We start from the raw sequence: 17,080 nt of genomic DNA, 5'->3' as shown, positions 1-17,080 counted from the left end.
CAGCTCAAGGCGAGCGCTCTACCACTTGAGCTACAGCGCCACTTCCAGTTTTCTGGTGGTTTATTGAAGATAGGAATCTCACAGTCTCTCCTGCCTGGGCTGGCCTTGAACCGAGATCCTCAGATCTCAGCCTCCTGAGTAGCTAGGATTACAGGCGTGAGCCACCAGTGCCTGGCTGCATCTGAAGTTTTTACCTGAATTTTATTCTGGTAGTTCCACTATTTAATGAATTCATATCTTAGCCTCTGAAACTGCTGAGTCCAGCATTCCAGAAAGTTTCATTTTTCAGCAAGCAAATCCTTACTGTTTTATTTTTATTATGTCTCAGAATTATGTGTGATTCTATTTCTTGCAGTGTTAATAATTATCTGTTCTTAATGCATATGCAATATGCAAAATTTGTTTTTTTTCCTATTTTTTTCAATTGGAAGTCTTCATTTATTTATTTTGGTGGCAGTAATGCAGCTTGAACTCAAGGTCTTGTGCTCTCACCTGGCTTTCCACTCAAGGCTGGCAGTGATCTTTTTCTTAAATCCTGATTTGTTACTGCTTCAGAGTAAGGACTAGACATTCCTTTCCCCTCCCCCCCTCAAATTTTCCTAGAAGAATGAGAGGAGTCAGTGGTAAATACTAATTTCAGTTAGAGCACTTCAGAATCTAAATCTATCCTTTTAGTTTAATTGAAGCAAAATACTTTACAGGGCTGTGTTTTAGGTTGTAAGACATATTCATGCTTTTATAGAGGCCAGCTTCTTAAAGATTGTAAAAGTCTCTCTCTCTCTCTCTCTCGTGAATATAGCAATAAGCTTCTTTTAAAATTTTTCCCCAAAGCTGAAATTTGTAGGACATGGTTTCTAATGAATAATTAATTTATATCTTTGTTGCAGCAAGATAAAAGTGATCTTATTCGACCGAAACGGAAATATGAAAAGAAGCCCAAAGTCTTGCCATCTTCTGCTGCTGCTCCTCCCCAACAGATGAGTCCTGCTGCACTGCCAGTCTTTAATGCTAAAGATTTAAATCAGTATGACTTTCCCAGTTCAGATGAAGAGCCGCTGTCCCAGGTAAACAGAAGACTGTCTGTGAATCCAGAAAAGCAATGTAGAAAGATGCATGTTTGACCTATTTCCTTTTCTTTCTTTAAAGGTTTTGTCTGGCTCTTCTGATGCTGAGGAAGAGAATGACCCTGATGGGTCTTTTGCTTTCCGTAGGAAAGCAGGATGTCAGTACCATGCTGTAAGTTTTAGATTTTCTTTGTAAGTAGCAAATGACATACTATTTGCCTTTGACTGACAAAAATAATTGGAGTTTCCTTTTTTTTTTAAAGCCTCACTTAGACCAAACTGGCAACTGGCCTTGGACTAGTCCTAAAGATGGAGGATTAGGGGATGTGCGATATCGATACTGCTTAACTACTCTCACTGTACCCCAAAGGTGTATTGGATTTGCACGAAGACGGGTTGGGCGCGGTGGAAGGTAAAGTCTTTCCAAATTATTAGCAAAGATACAGTTTCAACATTATGGGAATCAAATTTAAAGTTTAAAGTAAATACTAAACCAGTCTTTCTAAATAGCCATTAGTTCCTGCTTGGTGTTCTTAACTGACTTGCTTACTGTACTACATCTTTTACTTGATTCTTTCACTACTGTAGTTCACACACTAGTATATAATTTTACTGGGTCCTACATGGTTTTGCTTTTCCATTCCAAGACTAAAAAGCTCAAAAAATTATCAAGTGATAGGATTCTAAGAAAAGGGAATATTCAAGAAAACTACCAATCATATTTGCACACATTATATTGTGTTATGAAGAGCATGCATGGAAAAACCATAATGAAGCTCTTTGTCCAATTAATATATATTAAGAAAAAGTTCTAGGAGAAAAGATTGAAAAAACCAAGAACTGTCATATTTACTAATATAATGGGTTGTTTTAACTGTTCAATAAGAAGATTCTATGCAGAAACCAGCCTTTGACATCTCAAGTGTGTCAGGATCTGATTGTTCTTCCTTTGTGTGATAGAACTCTTTCATATTCTAAGTGCCATTATGTGAGAAGTTGTTCATATAGGGAGTTGGAAACAATATGAAAAAGGAAGAAATAAAAAACTTCACCAGAATTTGAGAGCCAAGAGCTGAAGTAATAAAATTTATACCTTTTAAAAATATTTACTATGCTTTTCTTTAGGTTTTGAGGAGTTGGGGAAAGAAAGGAAAATTGTTCTGATATAATCTTTATATAGCTATTTAAATACACATTTTACATCTTCTTTTCCATAGGGTTTTACTGGACAGAGCTCATTCAGATTATGACAGTATGTTTCGCCATCTGGACTTGGAAACACTTTCCTCACCACAACATTCTCCAGTCAATCAGTTTGCCAATACCTCAGAAACAAATACCTCGGACAAATCTTGCTCTAAAGACCTCAGTCAGATACTAGTCAATATCAAATCATGTAGATGGCGGCATTTTAGGCCTCGGACACCATCCCTACATGACAGTGACAATGATGAACTCTCCAGTAGAAAGTTATATAGGAGTATAAACCGAACAGGAACAGCACAACCTGGGACCCAGACATGCAGTACCTCTACGCAAAGTAAAAGTAGCAGTGGTTCAGCACACTTTGGTATGTTTGTGTGTAAAGTACATTTCTATAGAATTGTTGCATTTGTTTTTATTTGCAATATGAAGATTGTACCTAGAACCTCTTGCTTGTTAGGTAAATATTGTACCATTTGAAGAACACCCCTTGCCCTTTTGTTTTTTAGATAGGGTCTTACTAACTTTGCTTGTTTTGGCTTTGAACTTGTGATCCTTCTGCCTCCACTTCCTGATTTACTGAGGTTACAGACACACCCAGCTCAACTTTTTTTTTTGAGGATGTAGTCTTATATTCATAGACAAAAATACTATTTTATTTGAATCCTATTCAGTAATCCTGGTGCCATTATTGTATGTATATATATTTACTTAAACATACCTCCAAAGGAAGGTAGTTTGTTACTTACTTTTTTAATGTGTGACATTTGTTTCCTGGGAGCAGCTTATAAACCACAATATTATCAGTTATATTTGGAATAATATGCTTCAATACTTATCTGGTCTGTTTAAATAAACTTAAGAGACCAGCAAGGCAATAGGTATGCATAACTTATATGCTGACATAGTAATTTAGAATAACTTGTGAGAGAAACTGAATTTTCAGAAAAAAATATTTTAAGATTTAAATATTTTTGGAAACATTCTCATATCTACTTTATTATTATGCCTATGTTGTGAAGTGTATGTAAAATACAAATGTGCTCTACTTGATATATTCCAACAATCTTAGCTTTCTATTTTAAAGCATAAGCCTGCATTGAGAGACACATAAGATTATAAAAATTCATCATTGAAATTATTTTACTACAAGTTTTTTCAAGTAATTAAAATTCAGAATTTGGAATTACGAATAAAGCTATTTGTCTTCTTTCCCTAACCATCTGTTAAGATTACTACTCTACGGCCTTACAAAAACTGCTACTGTTCTTAAGGGCTTCCAGTGCTCCATAAACTAATTTACTTGGTCATTAGAAAAAATTACTTCTGTGAAATGGAAGCCATTCAGTTCATAAAAAAGCTTATCACATTTCAGAAAATAAGCATATTTTATAATTCCATTAATGTTAATTTTTTTTAAATCACCAAAGGCCCGTTTCTCTCTGCTGTATACTCTTTTTTTTTTTTTTTTTTTTAATGCCAGAACTAGGATTTGGACTCAGTGCCTTGTGATCTTGATTGGCTTTTTCTATCACACCTGGGGCTTTACCACTTGCGCCATGACTCTCTAGTCCCAGCTTTTTTGTTTTAACTGGTTAAAGATAAAGAGTCTCTCACATTTATCTGGTTACAAACCTCAGTCCTCAGATCTCAACCTCCCGAGTAGCTACAATTATAGATAGAGCCACAAGCACGGAACTTTGCTGTGTAGCCTTAAAAATCAAAATGAACAACTTTTCGATATGAAGGCTTATATACAATGTGAAAGTAGAGATATTAAACATGAAAATTTGTAGTAACTTTCCCTGAATAAGCTTTTTTTTTAAGTAGCTATATTCCATCAATTAACATCTTCTCTATCTTCCAAAATTGAGAAGTTGAAGTGTGAGCTATCAAGGATTTCATTATGATCAATCTTTTATGTAAATTATTTGGATCTACTATTTAAAAGATACATCAGTATCAGTTGAAAAACTTCCTTTGTTTGCCAAAGATAATTAAATGTGGAACATTACCAAAAATTAGCTTAATAAAAAACAAAAACAAAAAACCTTACCAGGTGCCGGTGCTTCATTCAAATAATCCCAGTTACTCAGCAGGCTGAGATCTGAGGATTGCGGTTCAAAGCCAGTCTGGACAGGAAAGTTCCTAAAACTCTTGTCTCCAATTAACTACCAGAAAATTGGAAGTGGAGCTGTGGCTCAGAGTGGTAGAGCACTAGCCTTGAGCTAAAGAGCTCAGGAACAGCACCCAGGCCCAGAGTTGAAGCCCCACAACTTCCCCCCCTCCAAAAAAAAATCTTTAGTAGTCTTGTAATTTTTCTTTATAATAATTTCCCTTCCTGAGATATTATGTAACTTTTTTAAAGTCTGGGTTTATGTATTTTTTCCAGTTGTACTTGTTTTTAATTAAACTTTGTTAGACTTTCTGTATCTAGAGAATAGATGACTACAAAGATAGAGTAATGCTATTGATTCCTTCATATTGTGAATATTTTAGAGACCTAAAGCTTTTCTGTGTAAATAAATTACAGTAGTTATATCAGATGTGCATTTAGTGTACGTTAATTCATCTGCTAGGCCTCTGGGGTGGGGGTAAGAGAAAGCTTAGCTGTTACATTATTTGAGATTCTGAATGCAGTTCTCCTGAGAGAGAACGTGTTCTCCAGAGTGAACCTAGATGGGAAGAATGAATCTTTTCGCTATTCTTTCAGTGTCTCTGTCTACTTTCCCGCTTCTTTCGTAGGTTAAACATCTCAATCATTGTAATTGTAGTTTTAAAAATAAATTCTGTGGATTCAGCTTGGTCCCCAGGATGCAAAACAAACTTCTTTATCTGGTCCTTCAACCAAAGGAACCCTGATGTGCTTGTACCATAGGAAATACTGCTTGTGTTGAGATTGTCGAAGAGAAGAGATTTCCTAAGTATTTGAGAAAGGATTCCCTGCTTAATTTTGACCATAACTGACTTGTGTTAAATACCAGTCATTGATATACTTCCTTGCTGATTAAGTCAAATACAATGATTATAAATTAGCCATTCCTTGATTATTTATTATAAATATTAAAATTTATATTTTAAAGAGACACAATGCCCTTTTCTAAGTAATCATCTATGAGGTTTTATTTATCTGCTCCCATTTTTAAATAGAAATTCAACATGAGAATATCAGAATATCCCCCTCCCCAAAAAAAGATCATCTATCTATGCTACAGACAGTGAATAGAAGATTTGTGATTAGATCATCAGTATGCATAAAGTATCTTACTTTAGATCTTAAAATTTGTGTGTATGCAGATATAAGGGCTTGAACTCAGAGCCTGAAGCTTTCGCTTGTCTTTTTTGCTCAAGGCTAGTTAGCACTCTGCTACTTAAGCCATACCCTCACTCTGCTTCTGATTTATTAGAGATAAGAGTCTCACAGTCATTTCTGCCTTGTCTAACTTTGAACCACAATTAAATTGCAAGATCACAATCTTTATTCCAATGTTTCAAAATTGAGGATTTCTTCACTAAGGAGAGTGAATTTATCACGTAGCATTTGTAGCAGTCCTGAATGGTATCTGTAGTAAAATGCACTGGTAGCTCTCAAGCTGTGAATACAGGAATAGTCATGCTAGCAGCAGTATTTGACTATAATTAATCCTTGTTCAAGTCATTCATGGCCACATGAAGTCATTCATGGCCACAGAGTTCAGATCAGCTCACAGTACCATCAATACTACAAGAAATAGGTTTTCAGACTGGGTTTCTAGGTTGATGAGGCCTTATGAACCTTACTGATTCAAGTAACTATGTAACTACCTAGAGTCATTTCACATTGTAACTATTTTGGGGGTCAGGGTGGGGGTAGGGACCTCTGCACTGTCCCTGAACTTTTTTTTTGCTCAAGGCAAGCACTCTACCATTTGAGCCACATCTCTACTTGTGCTTAATTGGAGATAAGAGTCTCACAGCCTTTTCTTTGAACAGTAATCCTCAGATCTCAGCCTCCTAAGTAGCTAAGATTACAGGCATGAGCCACCACACTCAACTTCATTTTGTATTTTGTTAAAGTTTAAGGGCTTTCTGCTAACTCAGTAATCAGATACCAACTTCTCTGACTCAATTTTGAAGTAGTTTCTTTCCCTCTTCCTTCCCTTTGAGCATTTCTGTGGATGAGTTGCAGTTACAAGAGTGTGCCCACAGGCCAGCAGCCTGAGCCACAGGCTGTCCCAGGTGCTGAGCTGCCACACCGTAATAGCCCTGTAGGGGTGGATTCATAGTCAGAACATTTCTATACTCCAGAACAGTTTTATACTCCAGAAGAATTAGCAGCTACCAAAACAAAGGTAGTTTCTAGCTTATGCTTAGCTATTTCTGATGAGGAATTTAGTTTTCTGGATCAAATTATTTCAGATTTAGAGATATGTTATTCATATATTGGAACCAAAAGCTGCCTCCTTAACTTTAAGCTTATAGTTTCAAGTTTATACTCAAGCATACTGAGTAAATAAGGTTGCTCTTCAGCATCATATTGCTCTTCAGTTACTTAAAGTCCTGTCATGCTTTTTTCTTAGCCCTAGTTCCCTGTTAAATATCCCTTCCCCCCCCCCCCACCCCCCCAGCCAGAGCTTAAACTCGGGGCCTCACATTTTCTTAGCTAGTGCTCTACTACTTGAAACATACCTCTAGTCTGGTTTTTTGCTAGATATTTTGGAGATGGAATCTAGTGAATTTTTCCTTCAACTCAGGTCTTGGGTGTTGTCTCTGAGCTTCTTTGTGCTCCAAGCTCTAGTGCTCTACCACTTGAGCCACAGGACCACTTCCAGTGGTACTTTTGGGGGGGGGGGTAGTTTATTGTATATAAGAATTTTCAGGGGCTGGGAAGGTGGCTCAGTGGTAGAGCGCTTGCCTTGCATGACTGAGGCCCTGGGTTCAATTCCTCAGCACCACATAAGCAAAAAGAAAAAAGCCGGAAGTGCGCTGTGGCTCAAGTGGTAGAATGCTAGCCTTGAGCTGGAGAGCTGAGGGACAGCGCCCAGGCCCAGAGTTCAAGCCCCACAACCGGACCCCCCCAAAAAAAAAAAAGAATTTTCACAGGGACTTTTCCACTGGGGCTAGCTTCAAACTGCAATCCTCAGATCTAAGCCTCCTCAATAGCTAGAATTACAGGCGTGAGCCACTGGCACAGGCTGCATATTTCTTGTAATAAATCTAAAATCCATTTCTTTTTAAGTTCAAAATCACATTCATTTTGTTTTGTTGGTTTTTTTCCACTGCTGAATGTCTGTGATCTCAGATAGAACTTTCTTCATCTCTAATGTGAAGTTACAGAAGGAAATCACCAAGGGTCTTTCTGACATTCAGTTTTTTTTTTATTCTGTGAAGTGGATCTGATTGTAGATTTGGTCATCTGTCTGTAATAACCATCTTGCCTTTTTGAGACTACAAATGTGACTACCACACTTGGGCAGAAAGTGGATGTACAACTAAAAACTTACTGCTTCAGTATGTCAATACATAGAGATTTAGGGGAGGTATGGCCATTTTGTCTTTTCCATTTAGTACATAGACTTTTGAGTTATAATGGTACCATGGATTTTCTGTAATAAATAATAATGTAAAACCAAATTCAGATTGAATCATCCCCAAATTTCTACCTTAACTTTTGTAGTAATAGTCCTATTTATCCTAATCATTCACACAACTTCTTGGAGATTGAGGGAGGGTGTGTGTGTGTGTGTGTGTGTGTGTGTGTGTGTGTGTGTGTGTGTGTGTGTGTGTGTGTGTGTGTGTGTGTGTGTGTGTGTGTGTGTGTGTGTGTGTGTGTGTGTGTGTGTGTGTGTGTGTGTGTGTGGTTGGAGATTGAGGGTGTGTGTGTGTGTGTGTGTGTGTGTGTGTGTGTGTTCATCTTGGCTTGAACGTAGGGCTGGGGTGCTGTCTCTGATTTTGCAAAAGGCTAGCACTCTATGAGCCAGAGCTCCACTTCTGGCTTTTTTGGTGGCTAATTGGAGATAAGAGTTTTACAAATTCTCCTGCCGGGGCTGGCTTCAAACCATGATCCTCCTGATTAGCTAGGATTAAAGGCATGAGCCACTGTCCCTGGTTTAGATTGTGATTTTATGTTTTAGAAAAATAACAATTCATTGCTCAAAAGGACTTTAATGCTCATCTAATTTAACTTCTTTCCCATTTAAATCAGATAGTCTGAACAGATTAAGTAACTTGTTTATGGATAGTCTATTGGTTATATTATATCTGAGGACTAAATAGACTAGAGATATTTATAGCCTTCACTACCAGTCTATATCCTGCTTGTTGTATGACATTTACCAGTAATACTCAAGCAAAAATACATAGATTCCATAGCAGTATCAAAAATAGACTAAATAAAATGTTTGGTGACTGATACATATTAACTGTATTTTTATTTCTAAGTCTGTATTACAAGGAAATTTAACAGTGAAATAAATTTACCACTCTTGAATATTAGGTTTAGATGTTAATTTAAATAGGGCAAAAATATTTGGAATTTTATTCAAAATATTTTTGGTCAGTTGCAGGGCTTGAACTCGGGGCATGGGCGCTGTTCTCTGAGCTTTTTGTTCAAAGCCACTCTACCACTGAACCACATCTTCATTGAAAGTTTTCAGGTGGTTAATTGGAGATAAGAGTCTCACCGGCTTTCCTGGCCTGAGCTGGCTTTGACTGCAGTCCTCAGATCTCAGCCTCTTGAGGAGCTAGTATTACAGGCCTGAGCCACCAGCCATCGGCTCAAAACAATTTGTAAGAATAACTTCCACTCATATACGTGAACTCTCCAAATAAGTCTTTACTGAATGCCCAATTATTGTTTTTCTACATATGAAATGACCTGATCTTCCAAAGGCATTCTTTTTAACAGAAAATTCACTGCTACAAGAATCAACATTACACTCAAACTTAGGAAATTAAAAGTGTGTTGGTAAAAACATCTAATAAACTAAGGATTCTTAAGCTTTAATATTTGCTTTTCATGGTTTTTTTAAACTTAAAGATAAATATGGTAAGCTGGGTGCTGGTGGCTCATGCCTATAATCCCAGCTACTCAAGAGGCTGAGATATGAAGATCACGGTTCAAAGCCAGCCTGGGCAGGAAAGTCTGGGAAACTCAATCTCCAATAAGCCACTCAGAAAACTGGAAGTGGCACAGTGGCTCTAGTGGTAGAGCGCTAGCCTTGAGCTGAAGACCTGAGGGACAGCGCGCAGGCCTAGAGTTCAAGCCCCACAACCACAACTGACCAAAAAAAAAAAGATAAATGTGTTAATTATGACATTGTTTCAGAGCAGCATTAATTGTAAATTTTCTCCAGATTTTGCCCAAACACATTTCTATTACATGGAAATTTTAGTGTTAATAGTTACCTGTATGTCAGTGTTCAGAAATTATCCTAATACAGTAAGTTTTTCCTGTAGATTGCAAGTCTCTGGATTATAGACACGTTAGAAAAAGGAATCCATCAAAGGACAGATATCAACTCAACAGATTTATAATACACACACACACACATACACACAAAGAACAGGATTTTTCTAAGTTATGTTTTTGCTCTTATAGCCTAAGAACTTATACAGGCAGAAATAACTTCTAAGACTTTCTTGACTTTTATTTCATGATTTTCTGATCCACTCACTCAGAATATGGTGGAATTTGGTACCCAGTCATTTTCTAATTGCACCAGACAGAAACAGTATCTCGGGGATTTTTCATGAGTTGTAAGTGAAACTTATAAAACTTGTTGAAATGGTATTCTAACTAGATGATTAGAAGTTAAACAACAAATTAGGTGCCAGTATTTTAAAAGCATCAAACTTTAGGAAAGTTGCATGATTTATATCTTCCCTGGTACCCAGGGATGCATGATAGCTTTTTTGTTTTATTTTGTTTTGCTTTATTTTAAAATAATTCTTACTCAGACATCAGCTTCTTAAGGAAGCCGTTAAAGTCAGATGTATTGTGAATGTATGTGCTTTTTTTTTTCCTTTTTTTAACTGGCACAAAAGAGAGAAAAGGTTTCCTTTTTAAAAACTGCACACACTTTTTTGGGGTAATAAATGAACATTTTTTTGTTTGTTTTTTTTAGAACTGAGCTCTCCATAGACAAACATAAGTAGCATAACACAGTGTCTTTCCTCAGACATCATTCTGTACAGTAAACCAACATAAACAACTCCGTTCTTATTGACTGGATTTTTTCCAGGTGGGTTAATTGGGTGGGGAAAAGTAACCTTAACAATTGGAGCCTCTTTTCTTCCTATTAAGCTTAAAAGATAAGTTCTTTTTTTAAAAATAAAAAAAAAGGAAAGGAAAAGGGGGGTAATAAACCAACAACCTTACCTTTAGAGGAAATCTTTAATGACTGAAATGTAAACATATATAGAAATTAATATTTGTACACAGAACTATTACGAACCATCTGAATCCATTGGGAAGGTGATATGGATAGAATTCAAATGGCAGTTACCAAATTTGTTCTCAAGCTCAGTGCAAAACTGAATTGCAAGTCTGTGGATTTTAAGAAAAGCTGATGTTACTTTCCTACAACTATCTAGCACAAGTGTCACAGCTTTATAGAAACAATAGTGTTGAAGCTTGGGAAGTGAGTAGTTAGTTCTCTTTCCTATGTTTAATTCAGGAAGTTTTTTTTTTTTTTTCTAGTGCCAGTCCTGGAGCTTGAACTCAGGGCCTGGGTGCTGTCCATGAGCTTTGTCGCTCAAGGCTATGCTCTCCCACTTGAATCACAGCTCCACTTCTGACTCTTATTTTTGTTTGTTTGTTTGTTTGGTAGTTAATTGGAAATAAGAGTCTATCAGACTTTTCTTGCCCAGGCTGGCTTCAAACCATGATCCTCAGATTTCAGCCTCCTGAGTAGCTAGAATTACAGGCGTGAGCCACCAGCACTCGGCTAATGTTCTTTTTCTTTAAATTCAAATCACTCTTGTTAAATATAACAAAAATACTGAAGTTTTCATTTGGAAGCCATCTTTTAGCATGATCATGAGCGTTTGTCAAATGCTTTAATTTTGTACCCAGGGTGGAGGGGGGATGAACGTTGATGTGTTTTAGTGTTATAAGGTACATGTGCTATCTGTGTGGTTTTATAAAATGTTTCCTCATTTTATGTTCAGCATTTACAGCCGAACAATACCAGCAACATCAACAGCAACTGGCACTAATGCAGAAACAGCAGCTTGCACAAATTCAGCAACAGCAAGCAAATAGTAATTCCTCCACCAACACTTCACAGGTGAGGGATTTGTCTGTCTTATGATTATCCCTCATTGTTTCCCACCAGAGTTCATCTCTAATTACCAACTGTTGTCATAGAACCTTGCATCTAACCAGCAGAAAAGTGGCTATCGCCTGAATATACAGGGTTTAGAAAGAACATTGCAGGTGAGTATGGAAGCTGTTGCCTCTGCTCCTTATTTTTAAAAGTAAAAAAGTATAGTTAAATGAAATGGAGACACTGCTTCAAGTCTGACCTGTAGTCTGTTGATGTAACTCCTTGGTATACAGCCCCATGCAGTTCATTATCTTAAACAGTCTACTTTTTTTTAAATTTAATAACCTGTTTTACTCTTGAAAGAGATCACTCTTAAAACTAAAGCATGATCAATATTAGCGATGTAGATGCATTTTTGAGTTTGAAGGATGAGATTTGTATCTCTAAACATCTTGAAGGGAACATTTTTAAAAACTCAGGGGGCTCTCAATGTTTATGTTAAACTATAATGTTATTGAGTGATGGGGTACAAGGGAAGAAGTTTCCATATTGATTCATTATATGTATCTGCAAATCACTGAAATGTTTTACTAGCATATTCCTTGTCTAACTTTTTGTCTTGGAGGTGTGTTGTATATACATTCTAAAGGGCTTATTTGGGGAATTGATTTGTACATTTTTTTTTTGGTTGGTGGTGGGGCTTGAACTCTGAGGCCTGGGTACTGTCCCTGAGCTCTTTAGCTCAAAGTGAGCACTGTACCACTTGAGCCACAGAGCCACTTCTGGTTTTCTGGTGATTAATTGGAGATAAGAATCTCTCAGACTTTCCTGCCTGGGCTGGCTTTGAACTGCAATCCTCAGATCTCAGCCTCCTGAGTAGCTAGGATTAAAGGTGTGAGCCACCAGTGCCTGGCTATACAGTTTTTTATTACCACATATGAAGATCAAAATTAGAACCTTTGGGTTAGGTAGTTACATTCCTCCAGGTTATGCCTGTCGAAAGAAATGAGATTTCAGTGGTTTGCCATGTTCATTTATATTCTAACTGATTTTGATTTAATATGAATTTGAGACTAATTGATACTGATTAGGTTTTATTTGTATTTTCTTTTTAGGGTTTTGTTTCTAAGACTTTGGATTCCGCTAGTGCTCAATTTGCTGCTTCTGCTTTGATGACATCAGAACAGCTGATGGGATTCAAGATGAAGGATGATGTGGTGCTTGGGATTGGAGTGAATGGTGTCCTTCCAGCCTCAGGTAAGCAGAAAGACAAGTCCATTTGTATATACCCAAACTAGATTATAAACCAGGCACTGGTGGCTCATGGCTGTAATCCTAGCTATTTTAGCTGAGATCTGAGGATCATGGTTCTAAAGCCCGCCAGGCGAGATCTCCAGTTAATTACCAAAGAAGCCAGAGGTTGGAGCTGTGGCCCAAATGGTAGATTGCTAGCCTTGAGCAAAACTCAGGCTTTGAGTTCAAACCCCAGGACTGACACTACCCCAAAAAAAAAAAAAAAAAAGATTATATGTATATATAGAGAGACAGAGACAGAGAGAGATTTTTTATATCAGTATATTTGTATTTTTTATGTAGTATATATGTGTGTGTGCATATATATATACATATATATATATTAATGTGAACCACAAATTGCACATTGTTTAGACACTTCTTTCTTTTTGTCTCTAGGAGTATACAAGGGCTTACACCTCAGTAGTACTACACCAACAGCACTTGTACATACAAGTCCATCAACAGCAGGTTCAACTTTGTTACAGCCTTCAAATATTACACAGACTTCAAGTTCCCACAGTGCACTGAGTCATCAAGTAACTGCTGCCAATTCTGCAACAACTCAGGTTCTGTTTGGGAACAACATCCGATTAACTGTACCTTCATCAGTTCCCACTGTAAACTCTATTGCCCCAATAAATGCTCGACATATACCTAGGACTTTAAGTGCTGTTCCATCATCTGCCTTAAAGCTGGCTGCTGCAGCAAACTGTCAAGTTTCCAAGGTCCCATCTTCATCCTCTGTAGATTCAGTTCCAAGGTAAGTAATTACTAATTTACACTAAGCCTGAAGTGTTTGAAAAATATGACACCCAACTGAAATCTGTGGGCTTTTCTTCAGTTCTTTTTTTTTTTTTAACTTCATTCTACTTTATTTAAAAAAAAAAGTTTTATTAGTATAAAAGTTGTCTACAGAGGGGTTACAGTTAAGTCAGTCAGGTAATAAGTACTTTTTTGGGGGGTGGGGGGGGTGAACTGTCATCTCTTCCCTCATGCTCCCAGTTCGTTTTCTTTTATATATTAAAAATATAATCTGAGGGCTGGGAAGGTGGCTCAGTGGTAAAGTGCTTGTCTTGCATGCGTGAGGTCCTGGGCTCGATTCCTCAGCACCACATAAGCAAAAAGAGCCAGAAGTGGTGCTGTGGCTCAATTGGTAGGGCATTAGCCTTGAACTTAAGAGCTGAGGGACAGCAGCCAGGCCCAGAGTTCAGGCCCCATGACTGACCCCCTCCCACCCTCCAAAAAATATGTATGTATGTATGTACGTAAATATGTATATATAATATAGATAGATATTATATATAGATATATCTGAGTTCATGTCTGTAATCCTACCTACTTAGAAAACAATCTGAGGATCATGGTTTGAAGCCTGGACAGGAAAGCCTGTGAAACTCTTACCTCCACTAAACTACCAAAAAAAGAAAGAAAGAAAGAAAAGCACTAGCCTTGAGCACAAAAGCTCAGAGACCGCCTTGGCCCAGAGCTCAGGTCCCAGGACAGGTTAACAATGTAGCTGGGCACTGGTGGCTCATGTCTGGAATCCTAGCTACTCAGGAGGCTGAGATCTGAGGATCTCGGTTCAAAGTCAGCCCAGGCAGGAAAGTCTGTGAGACTCTTATCTCCAATTAGAGACCAGAAAACCAGAAGCGGCACTGTGGTTCAAAGCAATGGAGCGCTAGCCTTGAGTTGAATTGTGCACAGACAGCTCCCAGAGCCCAGAGTTCAAGCCCCACAACCAACCAAAAAAAGTAATCTGAGGAAACAAACCTGGGTGTTGCCCATGCCTATGTTCTCAAGCACTTGGGAAACTGAAGCAGGAGGATCCCTCGTTCCAGCCCCTGGGCAAATTTAGGAGCGTAGTGAGCTCTGTGACTGAGACTCAGATGGAAGGAGATGAAACAGATGCAGATGTTAATGACTGCTGTAAGGACACTCAATCCTTATAAAGTTAGAGCTAATTTTCTGATAACTAGTTCAGCAGTTGTCCCATTCATTTGTATGTATTAGGACCCTGACTTTAAAGTCTATTTTAAACTCATTTAAAAAAAAGTTAATATAGTAGGAATGAGAAACATCTAGATCACTTGGGTGTTTTATTGTAAAATAGTTGACCATGGAATTCATAGTTGATGTCAGTTGATTTGACAGTGTATTCTATAATAAACTACAAGGGTATGCGTTCCTCAGTTGTCCTAAATGAGTCACATTTCTTCCTGTTCTTTTTTTTTTTGTTTGTTGGTCATGGGGCTTGAACTCTGGGCCTGGGCGCTGTCCCTCAGCTCTTCAGCTCAAGGCGAGCGCTCTACCACTTGAGCTACAGCGCCACTTCCGGTTTTCTGGTGGTTTATTGGAGATAGGAGTCTCACGGTCTCTCCTGCCCAGGCTGGCTTTGAACTGAGATCCTCACATCTCAGCCTCCTGAGTAGCTAGGATTACAGGCGTGAGCCACCAGCGCCCGGCTTCTTCCTGTTCTTAACAAATTAAACTTCATCCTGGAAAAAGTCCTCATTCACTGCATTTTTGTGTGACAGAGCTGTCACTGAGTGGCCTTCTTTTCCCCTTTTCTACAGGGAAAATCATGAATCAGAAAAGCCAGCACTGAACAACATAGCAGACAACACAGTAGCGATGGAGGTGACGTAGCTTCCTCAGGAGTGGAGCGCAGCCTGGGGACATGATTAGGTGCTATGCATCAGTAGCATTTTGAATGCAAGGGAGGATGGAATGCAGCACATGCGTTTCTGTGGCAGCTGTGGGGACTTGACAGCAATGCTCATCTCTCATGCTTCAATTTTTCTTTTCTTACTGTTAATAGGAAAAAAAATCAACATCTGTAAATTAAGAATACAGCAATTATCTGTACAGTACTGCATATTTGTAATACCCTTGTATATATGTTACTTGAATACAGAAATGTTCATTTGTGATGCTTTGCACTTGGGGGTGGGGGGTGGGAGGGAAATAAATTGCAACAGAGTGTGAGATGTGAGATTGTATAGAGATGAAGTGTCATCACATCATGTGCATGGTGCGGAACCTGCTGTTTTATCTATTTATTGTGCCGTGTTTACAGTTTTTTGTACACTGTACCTTCGTTGGTTCCTGTGCTGTAGTAAATGTGTTAGGTAGCTGTGGACTCCTTGGTATTTTGTAAATGGTATAACATAACTTGGTTCCCCTCTGGATCCTTGAGTTTTCTGTGTATCATGTGAAAAAAAAAATGGTGACATACATACAGAATTTTACAAAAAAAGAAAAACAAAACAAAAAAAAGGCATCAGTTTTTTTAAAAATGGGGAATGTACTGTTAAATGGGGATCTTCCTGGTCTACTACCATTAGGACAAGTAACAAGCTAAAAATGAAGTCTCTTGAATCTTCCCATCCCCACTTGCCCACCAAGTTGTGGGTGGTTTCTGGTACTTAAAGCACTAATGTTATGTTGCTGCTCTACAAACAGCCCAGTAGTCCCATTTCCTTCCACACCAAAAAGTGTTCAATCAAGTATGCAAATGGAGTCCTTACAACTGGAGTTTTATGTTGTCTTGCCCTTTTTTTAGCACAAAAAAATGTACTTTTTTATTGTCGAATTGTTTAAAAGACTTCATTCTTTACTTGTTCTTATAAAAAGGATATAAGGGAGAAGAATGCAGTAATTGCTGTACGTGTATCATCATTCCAGTATCTAAAAACAGCCAGCCAGCTTTTTTCCTTTTACGATTCTCCAGAAGGCTGCAAGGCCAGAACCACAAATATCGGGTGCCTTCCTTTGGAAATATTTGACCTCTCTTCTGTGAAGAGAATGGTACTTAACAGACTACTACTAGTGCTTTGTCAGTACCGAAGTCTGAATGCCCAGTCCAATGGCATACATTATCCTTAAGGTTTTTAATCCCACCTGGAAAAATTGTGATAGAATTCTCACAAAATAAAGCCAGGGCATTACATGTTGACAAACTAATGTGTAGTGGTCTTTTGCTTTTATTTTCAACCCAAGAGCTTTGGTGTGGCTTTCATTACAATCATTTGGTAAAGCTGGGGGAGGGGGAGGGGAGGGAGTAGACATGGGGAGGGATGACTTCAAGTTCGTTTTCCCAACGATTGTTTATTGCCTAGCTACCGTAAGCCTGGGACTATTTGAGGTCCTACAACAGTAGATAACATCTGTTCTCATGGAGTTTATAGTGTTGTTGGGGGAGAGAAATAAGGCGATATTTTAAATGTGTCACAGTACATATCAGGAAGTAAAAGCAAGGGAATGAAAAGG

At 38.0% G+C, this 17,080-nt stretch overlaps 1 protein-coding gene across 4 annotated transcripts in view; it reads left to right on the top strand.

The window, feature by feature from the left end:
• Epc1 (enhancer of polycomb homolog 1) overlaps positions 1-16,774 on the top strand; it is a 99,645-nt gene extending 82,871 nt beyond the window's left edge. For 3 of the 4 annotated variants that reach the window (XM_042685959.1, XM_042685957.1, XM_042685960.1), the window contains 9 exons: positions 888-1,064; positions 1,147-1,236; positions 1,328-1,476; positions 2,282-2,634; positions 11,418-11,536; positions 11,617-11,685; positions 12,631-12,772; positions 13,208-13,571; positions 15,385-16,774. In XM_042685959.1, the coding sequence (XP_042541893.1) occupies positions 888-1,064; positions 1,147-1,236; positions 1,328-1,476; positions 2,282-2,634; positions 11,418-11,536; positions 11,617-11,685; positions 12,631-12,772; positions 13,208-13,571; positions 15,385-15,457 (1,536 nt within the window). In that variant the 3' untranslated portion in view covers positions 15,458-16,774. The remainder of the gene's footprint in view (positions 1-887; positions 1,065-1,146; positions 1,237-1,327; positions 1,477-2,281; positions 2,635-11,417; positions 11,537-11,616; positions 11,686-12,630; positions 12,773-13,207; positions 13,572-15,384) is intronic. The other variant, XM_042685958.1, reaches the window with a different exon arrangement.
• The last annotated feature ends 306 nt before the right edge of the window (positions 16,775-17,080 follow it).

The sequence above is a fragment of the Dipodomys spectabilis genome, unplaced genomic scaffold (assembly GCF_019054845.1).
Source record: "Dipodomys spectabilis isolate Male_0828 unplaced genomic scaffold, ASM1905484v1 ptg000096l, whole genome shotgun sequence".
NCBI lineage: Eukaryota > Metazoa > Chordata > Mammalia > Rodentia > Heteromyidae > Dipodomys > Dipodomys spectabilis.
The sequence above is the reverse complement of the archived record's forward strand: the minus strand, read 5'-3'. Positions and strand labels throughout refer to the sequence as shown.